Genomic DNA, 19,118 nt, shown 5'->3' with positions numbered 1-19,118 from the left:
GCAATCGCAATCGGAATCCCAGACCCAATCCCAAGCCCATTTCCCCCGCTTTTCGTATTTTTTTCCTTCGTTGTCTGTCATGCCAAGTGCACGTTTAGCTTGTTTGTTTATATACATACTATATATGACTGTGAGCTGTTTCCCTTGTTGTTTTTTAAATGAAATATCACGAGTGGCATGTAGACAGAACAAAGAATGCATAAATTACCCCATCCCCGGCGGGAGTGCCTAAAAATCTCTGCCTTCGAGTTATTGAAATTGATGCCAGTCCCTCGGGTTCATTGCGCCTTATCAGCCAAAGTCTTGTTGGAAATAAGTGCATTAATTGACAATTTTCAGTTCGAATAATTTTACAGTCATGCGAAGATTTTAATGCCATCCCCTTTCTTTCTTTCTTTCCTTGCAGTTCTTCGAGGGACTCGCAGATGGATACTCTGGGCACTCGTAAGTAATGCCAATTGATACAAACAGCCGATAAGTAATCGCTTTATTAGCCATCTGAATATGGGAACCAAGCCAGCGTTTTTATTGATTTTCATTAAGATTTGACGGCGTCATAAAGAGGCGAACCTATGTGGAATGTCCCCTCGGAATTATCAACACAATCATAATTATATTTTGCAATAGCTTGGTTCCAGATCAGGTCTTTGAAATGCCATACAAGAAAGGCTTTTATTTTCCCATCTAATTACGAGTTATGAAGGGAAATGACAAATAAATAGCTAAGGAATCTCTGCGGAATACGAAAAATCTTTAATTATTTATTTGGTTCCTGCATTAGCTTAACAACCATAATTTATGATAATTTCTCTGCTTACTCTTGATATACTTATGCGATAATTTTATGAATGCAATATATTTATTCACACCTTCCCTAATGAATTGTTTTACCCATATGGTACATTATTTCTTAGCTCTGTTATGAAGGCATTATAAATACAAATGTATATATTTTATGTCCACTTGTTTGGAAAGCTAATGGAGCCTCAATCATCTTAAGGACAGGTGTATGGGACGGCTGGTATTTGGTGAGCCATTCCGCCAATATCTTACTCACTTTTGCTGGGATCGCATGGTTAGCGCTGTCGACTCATGGGTCGTAAATCAATTTTCGACAGCTTTAGACTTGCCCATAAATTCCACTAGCGATATTTATAGATAATGTGGTCCCAGCGCCAGAAGAGAACCAAACCGAACCCAACCCGATTCCAATTCCGATTGCCATTCGCTACTCCAACTTGAATCAAGATTTTATGGTCGCAATCGTAAATCGCCAATTTTATAGTTAATCGATGGCCATTTAGTCCCAATAAGCCTCTCGTTGCATCTAATTTTGGGAAATTTATGTATACAATAGGTGGGTTCCATTTCAGACGACATGAAATTGATTTATTTGCTTTTAAAGACGTGTCCGGGCCACAGCTCCCCAGTTGCGAGATCGTAAAATTAATAAGGGATTAACATGCCATGATTGTGCCCAAGGAAAAAGCCATGAGCCGGCAAATTGCGCCAAAGGTTAAAGTTAAAGCCATCTCATTTTGCCGGCGGAACCGGCTGCAGATACAAATACAACCGAACCATTCAAAAGATACAAAGATGAACGGAGCAGACGCACTGAAAGATACCGAAAACCCACCCCGAAAATCGAGAGCAATGACAGCATGTCCAAAATCAAATATGGCCGAATTAAATGTTCTCGCTCTCCGCTTTGCTCGCTCCTTCGCAGCGGCCATTGTTGCCATGGCAACGGGACAGCGAAAGAGGAGATGGGGGGACAAGAAAACCCAGAGAGGGAGAGAAGGAGAGAACGAGAGCTGGGCATGCTCATAAATTCATTTGCTTGTTGTTGTCGAGCGAGTTTCGTTTTTGGTTTCGTTATCTCCTTCGCTGCGGTTGTCCCCTCTTCCTCTTCCTTCTCTTCCTTTCCTTCTGTCTCTCCCCTCTTTATCAGCATGGTGAGGTATCTCCGAGATACTTTGTATGCTCGACTTGAGCGCTAGTAGCCAGCCAGCTGAGGTTCAACGGCTTAGACACCGGCAACTGGGAGATACAGTATAGAAAACTCACGATTGTAGTATACTCTATGAATTGAATAAAATATATAGAAAGACATTCTTACAAATCTAAAATTAATATTATATATCAAATAGAGACAAAAATACCTTATTTTTTTAAATTTTATTCTGAGGATTTTCTAAGCTAGGAGATTAAGCACCGTTATTTAAATTGCTTGAAAATTCGGAAAACGATCAAAAATATTGAAGGGAAACCTACATTCGTGTCTTCCAAAAATGTTAACAAATTTTAACTACCCTCAGTAAGGGCATAAAATAGAGGAGAGAAATGTAAGGTCAGAAATAAATATTGAAAATCTACTTATGCTTTGAATTGAGTCATAGCCCACCACATGCTCTTCCTTGTTTATTTTAGGCAATCGATTTGCGCAATTATTTTCAACAAAAGATACATCAATTTGGAAGCACTCATCTCTGTTTGTGCCAAAATATAAAATTATTTGCAATTCTTTTCTTATAAGAAACTCGGTTTCAACCCCGGATTCCCTTTGAAATCGATTGTGCGCACTAAAATAAACTAGTTCAGGAGTTACGCAACAGAGGGCGTCTTCCTGAATTCAACAACTGTCCGTCAGTGTCGCTAATAAAATAAAACAATTGTAGGAATACTTTCATTTTCATTTATTGGTTTTCTTAATAAATATATTTAATTTTCATTTACAGTATTTTATTTGTTCCTGAAAAAAATATGTATGCGTTCTAAAAGATACATTTTTATTCATTTTAATTCATATTTGTGTAAGGCATTATTTAACTCAACGTACCTCGGTTTAAAACATTTAAAATAAAAAACCATAATATATGTTGACTTTAAATTATTTGTTTTTCACATTTTTTAACTCAACATACCTTAGAGTTTTCAGAGTTTTTTTAATGTAACCATAACAAAAATCTTGTTGATTCCTGAAATATGTACTACTCGTAAAAATAAATGATTATATTTTAAATATTTTAAAAGATTAAATTGTCAGAGTGCAAACCAAATTTATAGCACGCCTTAAATTATTTATTGTGTGTTGAAAAATACATGATGATCCCAAACACAGATTTTTAATGTGTATATTAAAAGCGATTTTATGATGAAAAATTTCTTTATGACCCATAAAATGAACTGAGTTTATTTAAATTTTGCGATTGTTTTGTTGTCAAATACAATGCATCCTGCTTAAGATATATCTGTTTCTTAACTTAAAATAATAACGCTCTACAATTATTTTATTTTTAAATCCAGTATTTGAAACGTTTCTTTTGTAATCCATTAACGTTGTTGCCTTATTGATTATGCTCGGTGAAGTTTAAATCAGCTGTTTATCCATCTGGTCCCAAAAACAAAAGCAACAGGTTGCGTGCCAAGAAGCTTTCCCAGCCATTCAGTAAAAATCGTAATACATGTGTTACATAATTTTTAAACAGACATTTATTTAGTTCTTGTTTTTAACAAAGTGTGTATTTTTATGACTATGTATGTAAATCAGTGAACAAACTAAATCACAAAGTGTTTTAAAGAATAAAAAGTGTTTCACATCCCGCGTTGCTCGTGCTTCCTCGTGTTACGTATACTGAAGGTATACCGGATAGGATACACTCAGGATACATTCAGTATACGTTTACGAGGTCGCACAGAATCACCATAATCCAAAAGTGCTGAAAAGGATGCGTCGCTGCAGGTCCAGATGCAGATAAAGATAATACCAAATCAAGAGTGTGATATGTTTAATATATTTCGTAGATCCAAATCGGACTCGCGACGTTGTTGACCCGACGATTGCACGGCCGCAACTGAAAGGAGCAGACAGGAAAAGCAGAAAAGCAAGCCGGCATGTCCTCGTAATTGTCGTTTCCTTTCGGCCCATTCGCTCGTGTCTCGCTCGCACTCGTGTGTTCCCGATTTTACAAGCGTTTTCCTCACTTCCGGTCGTCCTGTTCGGTGGTTGCTGCTGTCCGGATGGTTTTCTTTTTTGGGCCGGGGATGGGCCCAGAGAATCGAAAATGATTGCGATAGCCTCAGACGTTTAGCCCAGCACTTGTCACATAAGACGTGTCTTTAGACCACGCTATATATGGATGTCCTTGGTCCTGGAAAATATCAAAAAGAAAGAACGCAGGGAGAACAGTAAGTTTGAAGAAGTTACGACAACGCACAAAGTTCCCAGATACCTCTGGCATTAATATTCCCGCCCAAGCTCAACTATTTCGCCAATCGCGATAATCACCCTTTGTTACCATCCATTACCCACCTGCCCCCCAATCCGCCAGGAGCTCCTACTTTCGCCCTCGAGCACGTCCTTTCGTTTAATCCCCAACAACAGAAAAGGGGCGGTCGGCCATCTAACCCAACTCACACAAAGTCTGGGAAATATATCGGCAGCAAAGGCAGAGAGGTTCGCAGCCAACCAGGCAACTCTCTGGCAATCTAATGCCCAAGATAAAATTCAAAATTTATAATATTGCACAGTTTGCCCGATATAAAACGTAAACTTATGGCTCTCGGGGAGTACGTGCCATATTTTTCTATGTGTATGTGCCCAAGTCTCAGCCACTATATATTTGCCTATGTCAGTGCCCTTGTGTGTGTGAAAGTCCTGGCTCCTGCTCCGGTTCCTGTTCCTTTTTTCCTGCCCAACCCTTGCCAGCAAAGAGTCATGAGCTCGTTATGCCTGCGAGATTTCATTTGTGCGCCGAGGCAACCCCCGGAGACAGTGGGCTAAACTATCAGACTTCGGTGGAAAAATCTAGAAACTTATATTTGATAATCCTTTCGAATACTATTTTTTAAGAGCTAAAGGGAATAGAAGTTCTATAAAAATACTTTTTTGGTGAGCACCTTGGTATCCTACTTATTAATTTTTATAAAATCCTAAGATTTTTTACTATTTGCTTATAAATCTGTTTTTACTTTAATGGAGTTTATATGATTAAAAAAAAATTTGTTTAATAAATAGGTTACTAACAACAATTGTTCTTTTTATCAGAATTTATTAAATACAAAAATTTACCATTATTGTTAAGGCTGTGAAATGTAATTGGCATTTAGAAATTCAATAAATGTATAAGTGCTTCACAAAAAAATGGGAATTATTATAATCAAAACATGTGTCTCTACAGTTTCGCAAAGCCTTATGTAAACGTTAAAAATTACTAACTCAAACATCATTAAAAAGATAATATTTTTTCTAACTACTTCCTTATTAAATTCTGTGTTGATTTCAACACATATCAATGGTACTCATTAAAATCCTCATTTTGTACTTAATAAATACTCCAGATTAGATCCCACTGTTCTCAAAACCGTGTCTATATGTTTTCGGATGGGCCTGTCAGTGGTTCGGGGTGGGTGATGTTAGGGCGGTGTTCGAAGTGGGGGAGGGCGTACACACAAAACGGCCGTTACAACCATAAATATCATTTTTTTATTGGCACAACCCTAAATGGCGGCATTTGGCAAAGCAAATTCCAATGCAAAACGCCGACTCCCAGCGGACGGCCAGTGAAATGTACTAAACAGACGGCCATTCGCCCGCATAACGAGCGTCGAGGGCGGACTTGGTCTCAGGTTTTCTTGGGGCTATTCAAGGATGTTCGGGATGTGGAACTCCCCTAAGAATGTGCGACAATTTGGCGAGCCAACGAGCCGAGGGATGCTCGACCATTGCCAGAAATCCTTGTTCGCCAAATCGCCCGATATCAAGGTACGTGACTTTATGGCAAATCGTAGCCACATCCCGGCCAAAGGTGCCAAAAAGCTGAAACTCAAGCAGGAGCTGCAGATGAGTCCTTGGTGGCATGTGGTGTTAAATGCACGCTTCGCTGGGCGGGACAGAAAAAAAAACTAAATAAGGACAGACAAAAGCGTCGCGGGAGAACGGAAACAATTGCTCGGAATTACAGACGCCATTGCGCCATTGTTGCCAGCAGACGCATTCCACATCCCAGATCCCGCATCCCGACTTCGCCTGCGGTTATACCTGCCATGGACCACAAAAAGGGAGCAGTCGTCACTATCAACGCTTTCAGTTGATTGTTTCCACGCTCCAGAGCAACCGCCCCCACATCCCAATCCGCATCCTCATCCTCATTTCGAGTCCAACCCACGCATGGAAACCCTGCACAATTCTAAACTTTTCAGGGAGCATTCACCACCACCTCTGGGGCGTAGTTTCCAAATGAGTTTTCATTTCTTTTCCACCTTTTTTATTCTGTCTTCTCAATTATTCTGGCTCTGTTCTATTTCATTCTTTTCCCTCCGTGAAATATATTTCTTTATCGCCCATCGGGGATTATGTCTCAGGAATTGAAGTTTAATTTAGCTTTCAAATTTGTTTCACCTCGAATTGACTTTGTGGCAAGACTAAGAGCGGTACGAATGCTGTTTTAGACTTTAAAATTAAAAAGGTTAGGAGTAAAAACTTAAATCTTAAAAAAACAATAAATTATTTTAAAATATGTCAAATAAAATGCCTTCAATTATTAAGAACATCATGAAAATTCTAATTCCTTTAAAAATATCATATAAGTCTTTAAAGTTTTGAGTAGATCATTCACACCTCTTTCATAGAGCTTTGACATGTTTCTGTTCTCAATTTATTCTGAAACACATATTGATATTCGGATGGCTTTTCCCTTCTATCTTGAGCCTGTTTCAAAACTATTCGATGGGAACTCTAATTTAAATTTCTGAATGCTCACGTTCAAAGTCTAGCAAATGCGGTCGGTGCGGTTCTTATAAAGTCCTCGAGTCGCAGCCGGTGGACAGAACGGTTTTTGGAGTCAGGAGGAGGGACTTGTGTTCGGAGGAACCGGGCAATATTGCGTCAATGACTTGCAAACAAAATTAGAAAAGAAAACCCGAGCGGTGGGTAGCATATGCTGCTGAGTGCGCTCCGGCATCAAAATGACTACACAAACTTTTCAAATTAGATTTCACACCCAAACTAAACACGAGGCGATGGAAAATTCAGAGAGGTTGGGGTTGCAGGAGGGAAATGCCAGAGACAGAGACTGGAATCCAGACTTGGACCCAGTCTGAGGTTGAAGATGGCCACGACACTTGCGCACAGAGTTCGCCACTGTAGTTTAGTTTATTTTGTTTTATTAAAACGACTAATGGGCGGCCAAGTGGGTGGCCGGGCTGGATGGCAGAGTACAAAGCGACGCCCTGAAATGGACACAATTAGTGTGCAATTTATGCTCCATGGAGCAGCAGCAGCTGCCATAACGATTGCCTCTTGTCTGAGCTGCAATTTGAATGGCCAAATTAGACGACCCCGCAGCTCGACCAACTGTCTGTCTGTCTGCCGGGAATTTATGCATTCAAAGTCGGAGCAGGGGCGACCAAGGTTCAAGACAAGCTCGACAATTTGATAATACACAAGGCCAGACCGACCGGTGGCATTTAATTTAATGTTCGGGGCGTTAGCCACACATGTAAATTCTCCGCATCTCTGGCATTTCTGCAGCATCATTATGGTACGGGGGCAATGGTCCTGCAAGATAATCGACTAACAACCCCTGACATCAGCAGTGGCGACTGATAATCTAAAAAAAATTAAATCAGAGAATGCCACAGTGTCTGAACATCTTTTCTGTATAAAAAATGAGTGCTGAATTTATGAATTTTTGAATTTAAGTTTTCTTCAAGACCCTACAATAGAAAGACTGTTCAAAACGAAAGTTTTATCACCTGGTAATCGCAACTTTAAGAGCAGTTAGCTTTTAAATATTTTTCAAATTCATATTGTTTGATTTCATGTATTTTTGGCCAGCACAAAAGCCTTATTCAATCTTACGCAATATTCAATATTATGTACTGTTTTCTTTAGCAAGTGATGACTGTTTGCCTCTACATATGGCGCATGTGGCACCTTTGATGCTTCACGCCTGCATCTGTTCGCATCAGAAGAAATCCAGAATATCACAATCAAAATTCGGATAAATGGGGAAAAAATCAAGCGGGTTGTTTGCCATTTTGCTGCCATCTTAACAGGGGGTGGGTCTTCATATATGTGTGTGTTTCTGTGTCTGAGACCCAAAACCCAAAAACCGCCCCTGGCAAATGCGTTCGTGTAGGTGAGAGTGCGTAATTATGCGTTTGGCAGTCGTAAAACTAAACTTTATGGCTGTCGTCTGCTCGTCCATTGCCGGTGCAGCTTGAAACTGATCTCGGTTCAGGAAACGACCTCTGAATTCGAATTTCGAACCTTTTGGCCCGAGAGCCCTACACCCCAAGTCGGGGCTATTTTGATTGATTTATACGCATGTGAAAAATGCAGCTTCGTAACTGGCGCACCGCTCGTAAAATCTGTCTGTCCGGGCAGGCTGGTTTGATTTAGTGCCGCTAATAAGTAGCCAGGTGGCAGTTTGACCGATTTCCGGCCGAACACTCGATGCGCAGACATATTGCGCATACGCCCCATTCGCCATAGGAACAATGGGATATGTTGCAGAGGGCGAGGCCAAAAATGATTCTTGGAATTTCATGGAAAGGCAAATGGCAATTAATATGAAAAGCTAAGCTATATAGTATGCCTAAGAAAGTTCTGTCTTGAGCAAACAATTATAGTTACAACCAAATATGTACGAAAATGGATGTATTTCTAAGAGACACATATCTAAACTTAGCTTTAAAGTATACTTAAATTAAAGTCTAGCTCGATTTTGAAAAACCAGCTTTTCTTGAATTACCTAAAAAGGCAGAACATCAATCCATTAATATTTAATGGATCTGTACTGTAATAAAAATTCCCAACTATTAAGCCCCATTTGAAAGTAAATCAGGTTATTTGAAATTAGATAATACAAATATAGGAAATGCATTAAAGACTCACCAGCTCTTCCAGTCGACTTGTTCTTGGTCCACTCCTTTGCGAGAAGAAACCTGCTTAGTGATAACGAAGAGAGGCCAAATCATGCGGAAAGCAATATTAATCCAATAAAAATCGATTACCCCAGTGAGTGGCGATAGGAAAAGTGCCATAAATAACCTGCCCCACTGAATGCAAACTGGAGGCTGCGAGCCGGCGAACAGAGAACAGCGAAATGGGTGAAATGTGCAAATGAAAATCATTATTATCGCCGACGATGATGAACTTCATGATGGCCTGTCTCATCAGACTTTTGTCGTAGCACAGTGTTTATTGCTGTCGGGGCTTTCCGGGCGCTCAGGTCCGCAGGCCCTTGTGCTCTTCAGACCCTCTCAGACCCCCATAAGCCCCAATTTTACCCCCCGGAATGGGCATTTTGTAGCTATCTGTCTGGCAGTCAGTCATTTGGGGCAATTGTTTCATTCATGGACCCGCCAAAAAAGCCAAGAGGCGTTTATCATCCGAGACTACACCCGTCTCTTTCTTCACCGCTCATGCCCTCTCTTTCTGTCGCTGCGTAGGCTTTTGTGTGTATGAGTAAGAGTGTGTGTGTATATGTGTGTGTGAGCAAAACAAACCATAAATGTGCGTGGAAGACGAAAGACGAAAAAGAAAAGAGAGAATCAAAGTTTTTGTCAAAGGGTCGAGACCCCCTTTAGTCCCCCCTTAGCCCACTAACCCCCCTTAACCCCCTCATGGCCATAAGTCAATGTCAATGGCACGCACACACACAGCTACACACACACTGTATTTCGGGGACAGTCGAAAAAATTGTCGTGTTGACTTTCTGGGCTGATTTTCCACGTTTAATGAGACCTTGACATGCCATGTTTGCCAGAAAATTTGTTATTTGGTGTTTATGGCGGCGTTTAAGCGTCAGGGTTCCATTCACATTAGATCTGCAAAAAGAGATGGAATAGTTGGGGGGGGGATACTTGAAACTGGTTTGCAACTGCAGGCTGTCACTCACTCACACAGATACTCACCCATACAGATGCGCAGCAATAATGCAGCGATAAAAGATACAAAATGCAAAACCAGTTCCACGATGAGATTTAACTGATAAACAAAACGAAAAACATGACTAATTTCGTTCATAAAATTATAAAGAATAATAAAATTAACACCGGACACACAGATTTAACACTAGTTTCAATGGTTTCACTTGGGAAGTTGCAGTTTTATTTTTAGCTGATGGCTTTTTTGCGGTTGTTTGCTTTCCAACGTTTTGCGTTCATTTGAAGCCGTTGCCCGACGATTTCTTGCACGCCGCTCGGTCTCTCAAATGCCGGCAGCGACGCCGACTGCGACGCGGGCAGCGCTGCCGCTGTATCTGTGCGTATCTCACAGATATCGTAGCCCCAGCAGGCCGGAGTATCTGTGTGAACAGTATCTGTGAGGGCCTTTTGCCGTGGTATTAGTTTAGCGTTCATGCGCAACTCACACGCACGTGCTTCGAAATTTCCCTGGGGCACTTACACACACACACACCCATTCCAAAAATCTAACCTCTTTGGTACTTTTTTTAACCAAGCCAGTTACCGCTTTACTGAATCGAAATCGGGAAATTTCGAAATATATCTACCGAAATATCCCCACCACGTGCTGGGTCCATTGTTGTTTTGCTTTTGTGCTTTTCCACGCTGCAAAAAAAGCTCGCCCAGCTGCTTTAGCTTTCTGTTGCTAAGTATATAACCCCGCCCCACTTTTCCGAGCTGGTATCCAATCCATTTATGAGCCTCCTTCGCTGTTGTTGCAATTAACGACCATTTGAATTATATTTGCGCTCGTAAACTTTACAAGAACTCTTCGCCGGGCTGCCCCGAAAAAAATAGGAAGAAATAAGAATAAGAAGAAATGCCAATAGCGCGGCGGCCTTTTCTCATTTTCCCCATTCATTTCGAACGTAGACAGCAGAAATTTTTACGACTTTTCTGCACAATGCGCAAATACAACGACAATGGACCAGTCGACCCGTTTTCCCCATCCAAAACGTTGCCCCCTCACCTTCGCCTGCCACTTTGACTTTGGATCGGAACTGTGCCTGGGGATTTTATTGTGGGTTTTCTCATTTCATAAATCGTTTGTTGATAACACATTTCGGCACTCGACTTATATTAAAAATTCTCTGGAATAGTTTGTAGGCATTTTATTACCACCGGCCTACATCAAGCTTTCCTTATATATTTTACCTAATCTTAAGTTACCTTAAATATTTGGTTGTTGTTATTGTAACGTTCTTTGCATTCTATAAAAAATATTTTCAAATATATTGTTTTTTATTTAATATCATTGAAAAGTTTCAAAATTTAATAAGGATTGTATTGATTGCATTAACTATTTTTACCATTAAAAAATGTACTTATTTAATTCTTTATCGGACGCAATGTTTCGGAACAAAGTAAAATTTTAAAAGTGGCAGGTGTTAAAATTTTGTTTATGACTTGACTTTATGTTTAGTTACTTTTCTAAACATTTATACTTAAACAACTAGTCGGATTAGTCCAATAACCAATTTTTCAAATTAAAGTAAAATTAAAATAAATCAGGGTTCTTAAAGTACTTGTACTTTAGCAAGTTAAAGGTAATGTAAATCGAGCCCATCCCATCTTGTTGTCTTTAAATACTTGTTTTCAAACGCATTGCACCGAGTTATTGCAGAATTTATTTGCTTGGCATTCTGGGGAACTGCAGTATGGAATTGTCAGATAATTGTTACCTTGGTATGGGTACTCGCCGTTCACCCCTCGGTAGATAATTAACAACCCTTAGCTGTGTGTTGCCTTTGCACCCTTACCTCTCTATCGGTGTGTGTGAGCATCGATGCGCTTACCCCTAATTGCAATGCCATAAAAAAGTGCAATTCAAGCGAAGGACAACCACCGAAGCAGAAATGTGAGAGGTGAGCTCTGCGGAGGAAGGCTCTTGGCATTTTGCCATTACATTGCAACCATGATTACGATTAGAACGGGCATTGTCTTGCCACCAGCAACCAGCAACCAGCTAGCAGGACGAAGGACTAGGGACTCGGGACTCTCTGAGGACCCAGAACCCAAAACCCAGAAAGCAGAACTATCAGCAGCAGCAAGGAGCGATATATATATATCAGGGGGTTCGGTGAGGGATCAAATTATGCGAAACTGCATTTTCACTTTTCGCATCGCCAAGCCAGGGCCATTTGCACCATACGGCCAACTGGCGGCGATGGCCAAGCTGCAGCTGCTCCTGGTTCCTCTTGGCTGTAAGTGTCCTGGCTGGCAAGAAGCATCCTTTTCTGCATGCAAATTCCCTCGTCTTTCTATAAACGAAAATCTCGAGAAGTGCAGCCAATCAAGTGGAAATTGCCAAGCTGCGAGATAAGTGCGCTGCCAGCTCCCCAGGCATTAGAATTGATAACACATACAACAGTAGCAACATCAGCTGCAACCGCAACAACAACTACAAGAGCTAAAAGAACTGCAAAGTGGAAAAAAGTAGCAGAAAATATCAGAAAATTTAACAAATTCTAGTTCAAATGTAGCAGCAAGATAAGAGCTAAGAGCAACATTATTAAACTTATCAAGCTATAGAAATGGCTTTCAAATAAAGGAAAATGGAAGCAACTTGGAAAAAACATAAATATATTGCAACTTTGACAATAAAAGTCATTGTTATATTAAGACATATTATAAATATCGCCAACACATTTTTAAAACGCTGCCTTTACAATAAGAAAAGAAGCAATTCAAATCAGTAACAACAATGCCAGCAACAGCATCACAAAAAAGTAGGAATAAATATCTACAAAACACAATAGACAACAGCAATATCAGCTTAAAGAGCAGCCAAGTTAACAACAAAAGGCTGTATAGTAACAACAGCAACATAACTTGAAGTTCGAGCTGCAACCAGATAAGCAACAGCAGCAACTTAAGATAGACCAGCAACAAAAGACACTGCAGCAACAAAAAAAACTATTTATAAGCAGGAACAACTGCAGTTGCAATAGCAACGCCAGCAGCTAAAACAGCAACTGCACCAGAAACAACAGCAACATCATGAGTTACAACAGCAACAACATCTTTTACAACAGCAACATCATCAGTTACAGCAGCAAAAACATCAGATACAACAGCAACAGCAGCAGCTACACCAGCAACATCAAGACCCGAGAGCAACATCAGCAATCGCGACGGCAAACGCGGGCGTTTAGCGGTGCGAGCGGACCGCCGCCGCCCGACTGTCGACGCTTTTTTGGAGCCAGCGCTTTTGGGGGCGCGTGGGCGTGGCACTGGGGAGCAGCATAGTGTGCGCCCTGTTGCGCACACGGTCGTCGGATCTCTCTGATCTCCTCGCACGCCTCATAAGCCACTCCAAGTGCGAGCGAGAGGAGGCAAGAGCGGCCATTTTGGTGGGAGCGAGACGGCGAGCAGCGCAGCGCAGGCGTCGACGGCGACGGCAGCGTCAGCAGCGACTGCAGCTTAGGCCGCTGCTGCTGTTTGCTGAGCGGTCAGCATTGGAGACTTTTTCGCGGGATGTGTGTGCCGGAATCTTGGAGCACCAGAGAAAACCACAGAAATACTAAAAAAAAAGCAAGTAAAGATAGAAAAAACTGCGAGCGGTCGACGGGGGAGAACTCGTTCCGCCGTTGAGCGAAAACGCTTCGAGTGAAACTCGGACCCAGGTCTCCGGGGGAAAAGCCGCTCCACAAAACCAGCAACACATTGTTGGAATTGATTTTCCAAACTCGACATCTTCGCTTTTTGTTATTAAAGTGGAAAAAACGAATTTCAACTGGGGACCTGTCGTTGGGCACACCTGACGACCTCTCAAATGGCAACTGGTTGGCTCGAATTGGGTTTTGGTTCAATTAGTTGCCACCAAATGGCAATCTTGCTCGGGCGGAAAAGCCAGAAATTCTCATTTGAAAATCACAAAATTTAAACAAATCTCAGGGCAACTTTCCTTTGAGCGGAACGAAGTGTAAATTATTAATTGTGGGCTATTTGGAATGGGTTTTGGAAAATTTACGGCCTTAGAATTGTTAAATCGGAGGTCACAATATGCTTGAAAATAACGTAAATTTAATTAAATTTGCAGCTATTTATTTTAGTTCACATCTTTTGTTATTATTCAACTGAGATAAAATAGATAATACAAAATATATCGAAATCTTTTTTCCACAAACTCAAAAATTATATTTTGTTTTGCATTAAAAAACGATAATAATTAAAAACTAATTTTAGATAGGGGGATTTAATTGATCTTGAGAAATGCATAAATTTTAAATATTTCAATCCATTTTATCGCCGCCTGTGGGCGTATCTACCAATTAATATTTGACCAATTTTATCCAAATCTGCAAACCAATTATATGTGTTTAAAAACCGACTGACTAAACTATATCCCCCTCTATTCTCTTTCCAGGTCTGCGTCTTCGCGTGTGTTTGTGTGTTTTTATAACATTTGTGGATTACGCCTATAAAAACTACACCTCACCGCGGAGCCAGCGAAGGGCACCAGCTACCACAAAAGGGTTGGTATACGAATTTAAATATTTACCTTTTATTGCCATTTGATATTAACACGAAATTGAGCGGAGCCGGGGATTAAATCAAAAATGTATAAATCATAAATAAATTCGCTTTATGGCGCTCCCAGCCACCGAAGTCGTAAAGCCTTTTGTCTAAACGGGGAAACCCAAAAGCAAATCCTAATTGCATAATGATTTAATCCTGAGCCGCGGCTCCGGTGCATGAATCGATCATAATTCCGCTCGGACAATCCATTAAAATTTCTCGCATAATCGCTTTAAAAAGCCATTAACATGGTCATAACTCTAAGCCGTCGGGATTTCGACCAATACCGAAACTCGAGTGCGCGAGTTCGGTTTTTAAGCTGAGCTTCGGCGGCCATTAAATGGGAATTCTTCACAAAAGTATGCATAAAACTTTACGAGGCATGTCTTTGTTTTCGCTTTTGTTGGTCCCGATTTTATGATTTAATTTGGCAACTGCTCGGCGAATGGCTTCAAAATGGTCACTCGAATAGCAATGGTGACCGTATAAATATGATTCCCAGTGACCGCTGCTGCACTGTCGCCCAGAAATTGCACGATTTGTGCAGTTTTCATTGCGATTCGATTATGGATGAGGCCATAAAGTGTATTCGTTATTGCCAATAGTCGCTCATAAATTGGCTAACGAATGTGTCGTCTCGACCCCGGTCGAGATGCTTCCCCCACCTCGCCGGCCCACCTTGCCGTCAAAAGTTGCAGAGTTCAGGCCTTTCGATTGGCGGAGCCTTCACTCGAATATCCCCCAGAATCCGAATTCACATCCAAGAAGATACTGACAAAGACGTTATTCCAGTTTTTAATCTGCTCAATTGGCCGCAAAGGGGGGAATCCGACGTCGCCATCGGATTGCGAAGGCGAAGTAATTAATATATTGCATTAAATGCTCGTAATCACGCATTTTTATTGGGGATCTCAAGACACACAAAAGCAACAACTGTTGGACATGTCCGCAAGGCATTAGGGCGATGCACTTCAAATGAATATGGGATTATTTTGGTAACCAATTTATGCTTTATCTTTATTTCAATTAAATAATAATAATAAATAATACCATCGAAAGAAAAAATGAATACTTGTGATACATATTTTAGTAATAATGTTGGTAGAAGGTGTTTTATTTTAGGAAATTTGGATGTCGTAATATTTTTAATTTGTTTGATTTTTAAAAATTCTTAAAATTACTGCTAAAAACATTTACATTTATATCATTAATTAATTCCCGAGTAACCCTACTGCCCACTGATTAACTCCATGCATTAGCCGCACCTGCGTCATTTAAGCCCGGCCCAAAGCACTCTAAAAGCTTGTAATCCGATCGAAAAACATGCAAAATATTAAATAAATTTTAAATATGTAAAATCGAGACCTGAAAGCATTTGCGCCAATTAAAATTTTTTGGATGACAGGTGCGGATAACGTGCCACCCAAAAAGCAGTACATTTTATTTTTTATCAGTGTCGTATATAATACAGTGGCTATATTTGCTATATATAAATATATTTCGAGTTGAAGTCTCATGATGACGGAAAATCGCCTCCACAAATCGTCATCCGCAATGGACGCTTATCGTTAAATGTACATAATGTGCTTTATTGTCACTTAAGTACAGATTTAAATAATTTTATGACTTCATTTCATTTGTGGACGAGCGCAGCGTTGGCGATCGTAGTCGCTGGCAGGTCTATCTGGCTTCAACAGCGCGAGAATCACAAAAACACCCATCTATATAAATAATAATCGGTCATTATAAGTAATCAATGACATTTGCACCCGCATATGAGCTCATTACGCTCCGTAATTACTGTATTATTATTTACTGCACAGACGAACAGAATAATGATGCTGATAATGGGGTCTTTGGATGAAAGAACAGCAGGAAATTATGATTTTTGAGTTATTTATTCCAAGAGAACAGGCGTTCGTAACATATATTGTATTGTCACATATATGTCGAAAAAATGCGATTCAATCTGAACTTAGATCACTGAATAGTTTATTTGGTATTAAGAAGTATTTTGTCAGGATTATATTTAGTTAAAACCTAATGGGAATATGACTGTAGACTTTTAATTAAAAACTAAAACTCTAGTAATTTACTATGATATTCACTCGACTCATTGAAAGTTAAGGTTTCAAAACACCTTAAACTAAATGAGCTGCCTCTAATAAATAATAAATGCCTACTTTAAAATAATTAAGCCACTTGACTTGGCTTCAACACAGAGAATAAACTTATTTTCCCTTGGGTATTTTCTTTAGTTTTCCCTCTCGAAAGAGGAAAACTCAACAAACTAATTTGCGTTAATTGCCCTCCACAGCGCCAGTACACAATGGAGCCTCAAGTGGTAATTGCAGGCATTTCCATTACAAAAGCATAACAGTATCAATATGCCAGACATTTGCATAAATTGTACGCTGATCGCTGGAATGTCGGGCAAGTCCAATAACTTTGCTCACCGAACGCCGACTTGACTAGAAAATCGTTAGTCGAAGTGCGACAGAAATGGTCAGTTAAATAAATCGAGAGATGTCAGCGAGACAAGAGCCAAGCGAACTTGGGACCAAAACATGGTCAGGGACTTGGATTTGGATTCAAAACTTAAACGCGGACATGCACTCTTGAACACCGAGAAAAAATCATCTAAATTTATATTTATAAAAATTATAGGGTGGTATCCTAGGGAACGTAATGTACATATTCAAAATTGCAACGGATTCAAGATAAGTTATTTTATCGTCGGAAATGATATACATATTGATATTTTTTAAAATCATAAATATCCTGTTGTTATAAAACATATTATACATTTTTCCAACCACCATCTTAATTATAAAATACAACTAAAATACTTTTTAAAACCCGTAAGACTTAGATATTAAATTTGTAGAAACCAATTTTTTTATGTAAGTCACAATTTTTTAAGACTTTTAGTTCTTCCTCTCAGTGCAGTGACATTCTCGAGTTTCGGTTTGATATGCAGAACAGCCACTCGCGTGACAGTCGAACCGCGGAGTGGTTTGTGGTGCAGGGTGGTGCAGAGTGGTTGCGGTGGGTGGTGCGGTTGGCAGATGGGCGTGGGCGAGTTAGTTTGTTGGCATTTCGCACGCATCCTTCATAAATTAGCGAGATTTATGCGCCGGGGACTTAGATTCGCTAGAAAGCGACTTGAAATTGCGGCGGGGACATGGATATGATGTGGAATCGATACTAAATTATCCTCTTTGGCGACAAACTTCCATCTATTTCCCCTCCCTCCCCACCCCCTTCTCTATCTCCTTTTCTCGGTGGAGACACACCCAGAAAATGCCATCTCTCTCTGCGCTCGACCATCTCTCTCGCACGCTCATTATGCGCACTCGTTTTTTGGAGTCGAAAAATCGATGGAATATGCAAAATATTGTGGAACCGGGATCCGCCTAAGTCAACAGGGAGATTCAAGTAACCCCCAATCCATTCCAGAAACTCTTTCGAAATGGAATGTAAATTTAAACAGCGTTTTCTTTGTTTTCTCTGTCGCAAAAGGGCCACCGAGCTGTTGGCTTTCACGATTTTTTTTTTCGATTCTAAAATGCTTTTTGCTTTGCGTATCGCTGGGCTCCAAGTGTTGCCTAATGTAATCCGGCTGGTATCCCACAGATACGAACGCACAGACCACTCAGTCTTGAGACTGGGTTTCAATTTCGGGTTTTTCAATCGGGCCTCTAATGCCCAAGGTGGTCAAAGTTGTCCATTTTCAGATTTTAATCGCTGGAATTTGTTTTAAGGCATCGAAATTTATGTGACAGTCCAAATTTTGAGTGTGACACTTTAGAAACGTTTTTATGGTTTATTAAAAAAAATATCCGATTCAGCTCTCCAATCCCGCTGATCGTTTCGAATGCAGAGCGAAAACTAGTTTTTAATTAAAATCTAATTCGCTGGCTCCCAGGGAACAGAGATGGGGGATAATAATATATGGAAAATGAGGGATCGGGATGGGGATGGGAGGAGCACACTCTATCGAGGGGATTTGGCAATGCAGCGGGCCAAGTGGAACTGCACTTGAGTCCCTTTTAGGCCGAAACTGGGGGAAATCGATCGAAAGCCATAAAACAAAATGTTTATATTTCGGGAAGTCAAAAGTCAAATAGGAAACGTAAAGATCAACAGACCGAAAGCTGCCATTGGTGGGCTGTTTCGAGGGGTAGAAGAACATGAAAGGGGGAAGGCTCTCTCAGCACTTGGACTTAATTGAAATTTGAAATATGGTATTATGTGCGCGCAGTTCGGAAACAGTTCATAATGCCAAGCTCGAGCCAAGTTCGAGCACACGATTCTTGTGCTTGTTTATTGAAATGCTCGTAATTATCCAGTCGAGTGTAATGAGCAACTGGCTCAAGTGGAGGTGTTCCCATCCCCGCCCGCCCGTCGTTCCAGCCCAATGCCAATGCCATATGCACTTGTCCATGAAGGCAGCTCGTCTATATGGTTGGCCATTCCACTAGTACTGTTCTTATGGTAATGGAGAAACGAATACCGCGCGGGATGCTCCGCCTAATCACCTGCAGATGTAGTTCTCGATTGGATTATAATTGGAATGGCTCATATAGGGATGAAGGATCTTTTGGATGATCTTAAAATACGAT

General features: G+C 40.5%; 1 protein-coding gene across 4 annotated transcripts in view; it reads left to right on the top strand.

The window, feature by feature from the left end:
• LOC108019994 (uncharacterized) overlaps nucleotides 1–19,118 on the top strand; it is a 103,482-nt gene that overhangs the window by 72,977 nt on the left and 11,387 nt on the right. For all 4 annotated transcript variants that reach the window (XM_065866293.2, XM_065866291.2, XM_065866292.2 and 1 more), the window contains 2 exons: nucleotides 407–444; nucleotides 14,342–14,450. In XM_065866293.2, coding sequence (XP_065722365.2) covers nucleotides 426–444; nucleotides 14,342–14,450 — 128 coding nt within the window. In that variant the 5' untranslated portion in view covers nucleotides 407–425. The remainder of the gene's footprint in view (nucleotides 1–406; nucleotides 445–14,341; nucleotides 14,451–19,118) is intronic.

The sequence above is a fragment of the Drosophila suzukii genome, chromosome 3 (assembly GCF_043229965.1).
Source record: "Drosophila suzukii chromosome 3, CBGP_Dsuzu_IsoJpt1.0, whole genome shotgun sequence".
NCBI lineage: Eukaryota > Metazoa > Arthropoda > Insecta > Diptera > Drosophilidae > Drosophila > Drosophila suzukii.
This window is presented reverse-complemented; position numbering and strand designations above follow the sequence as displayed.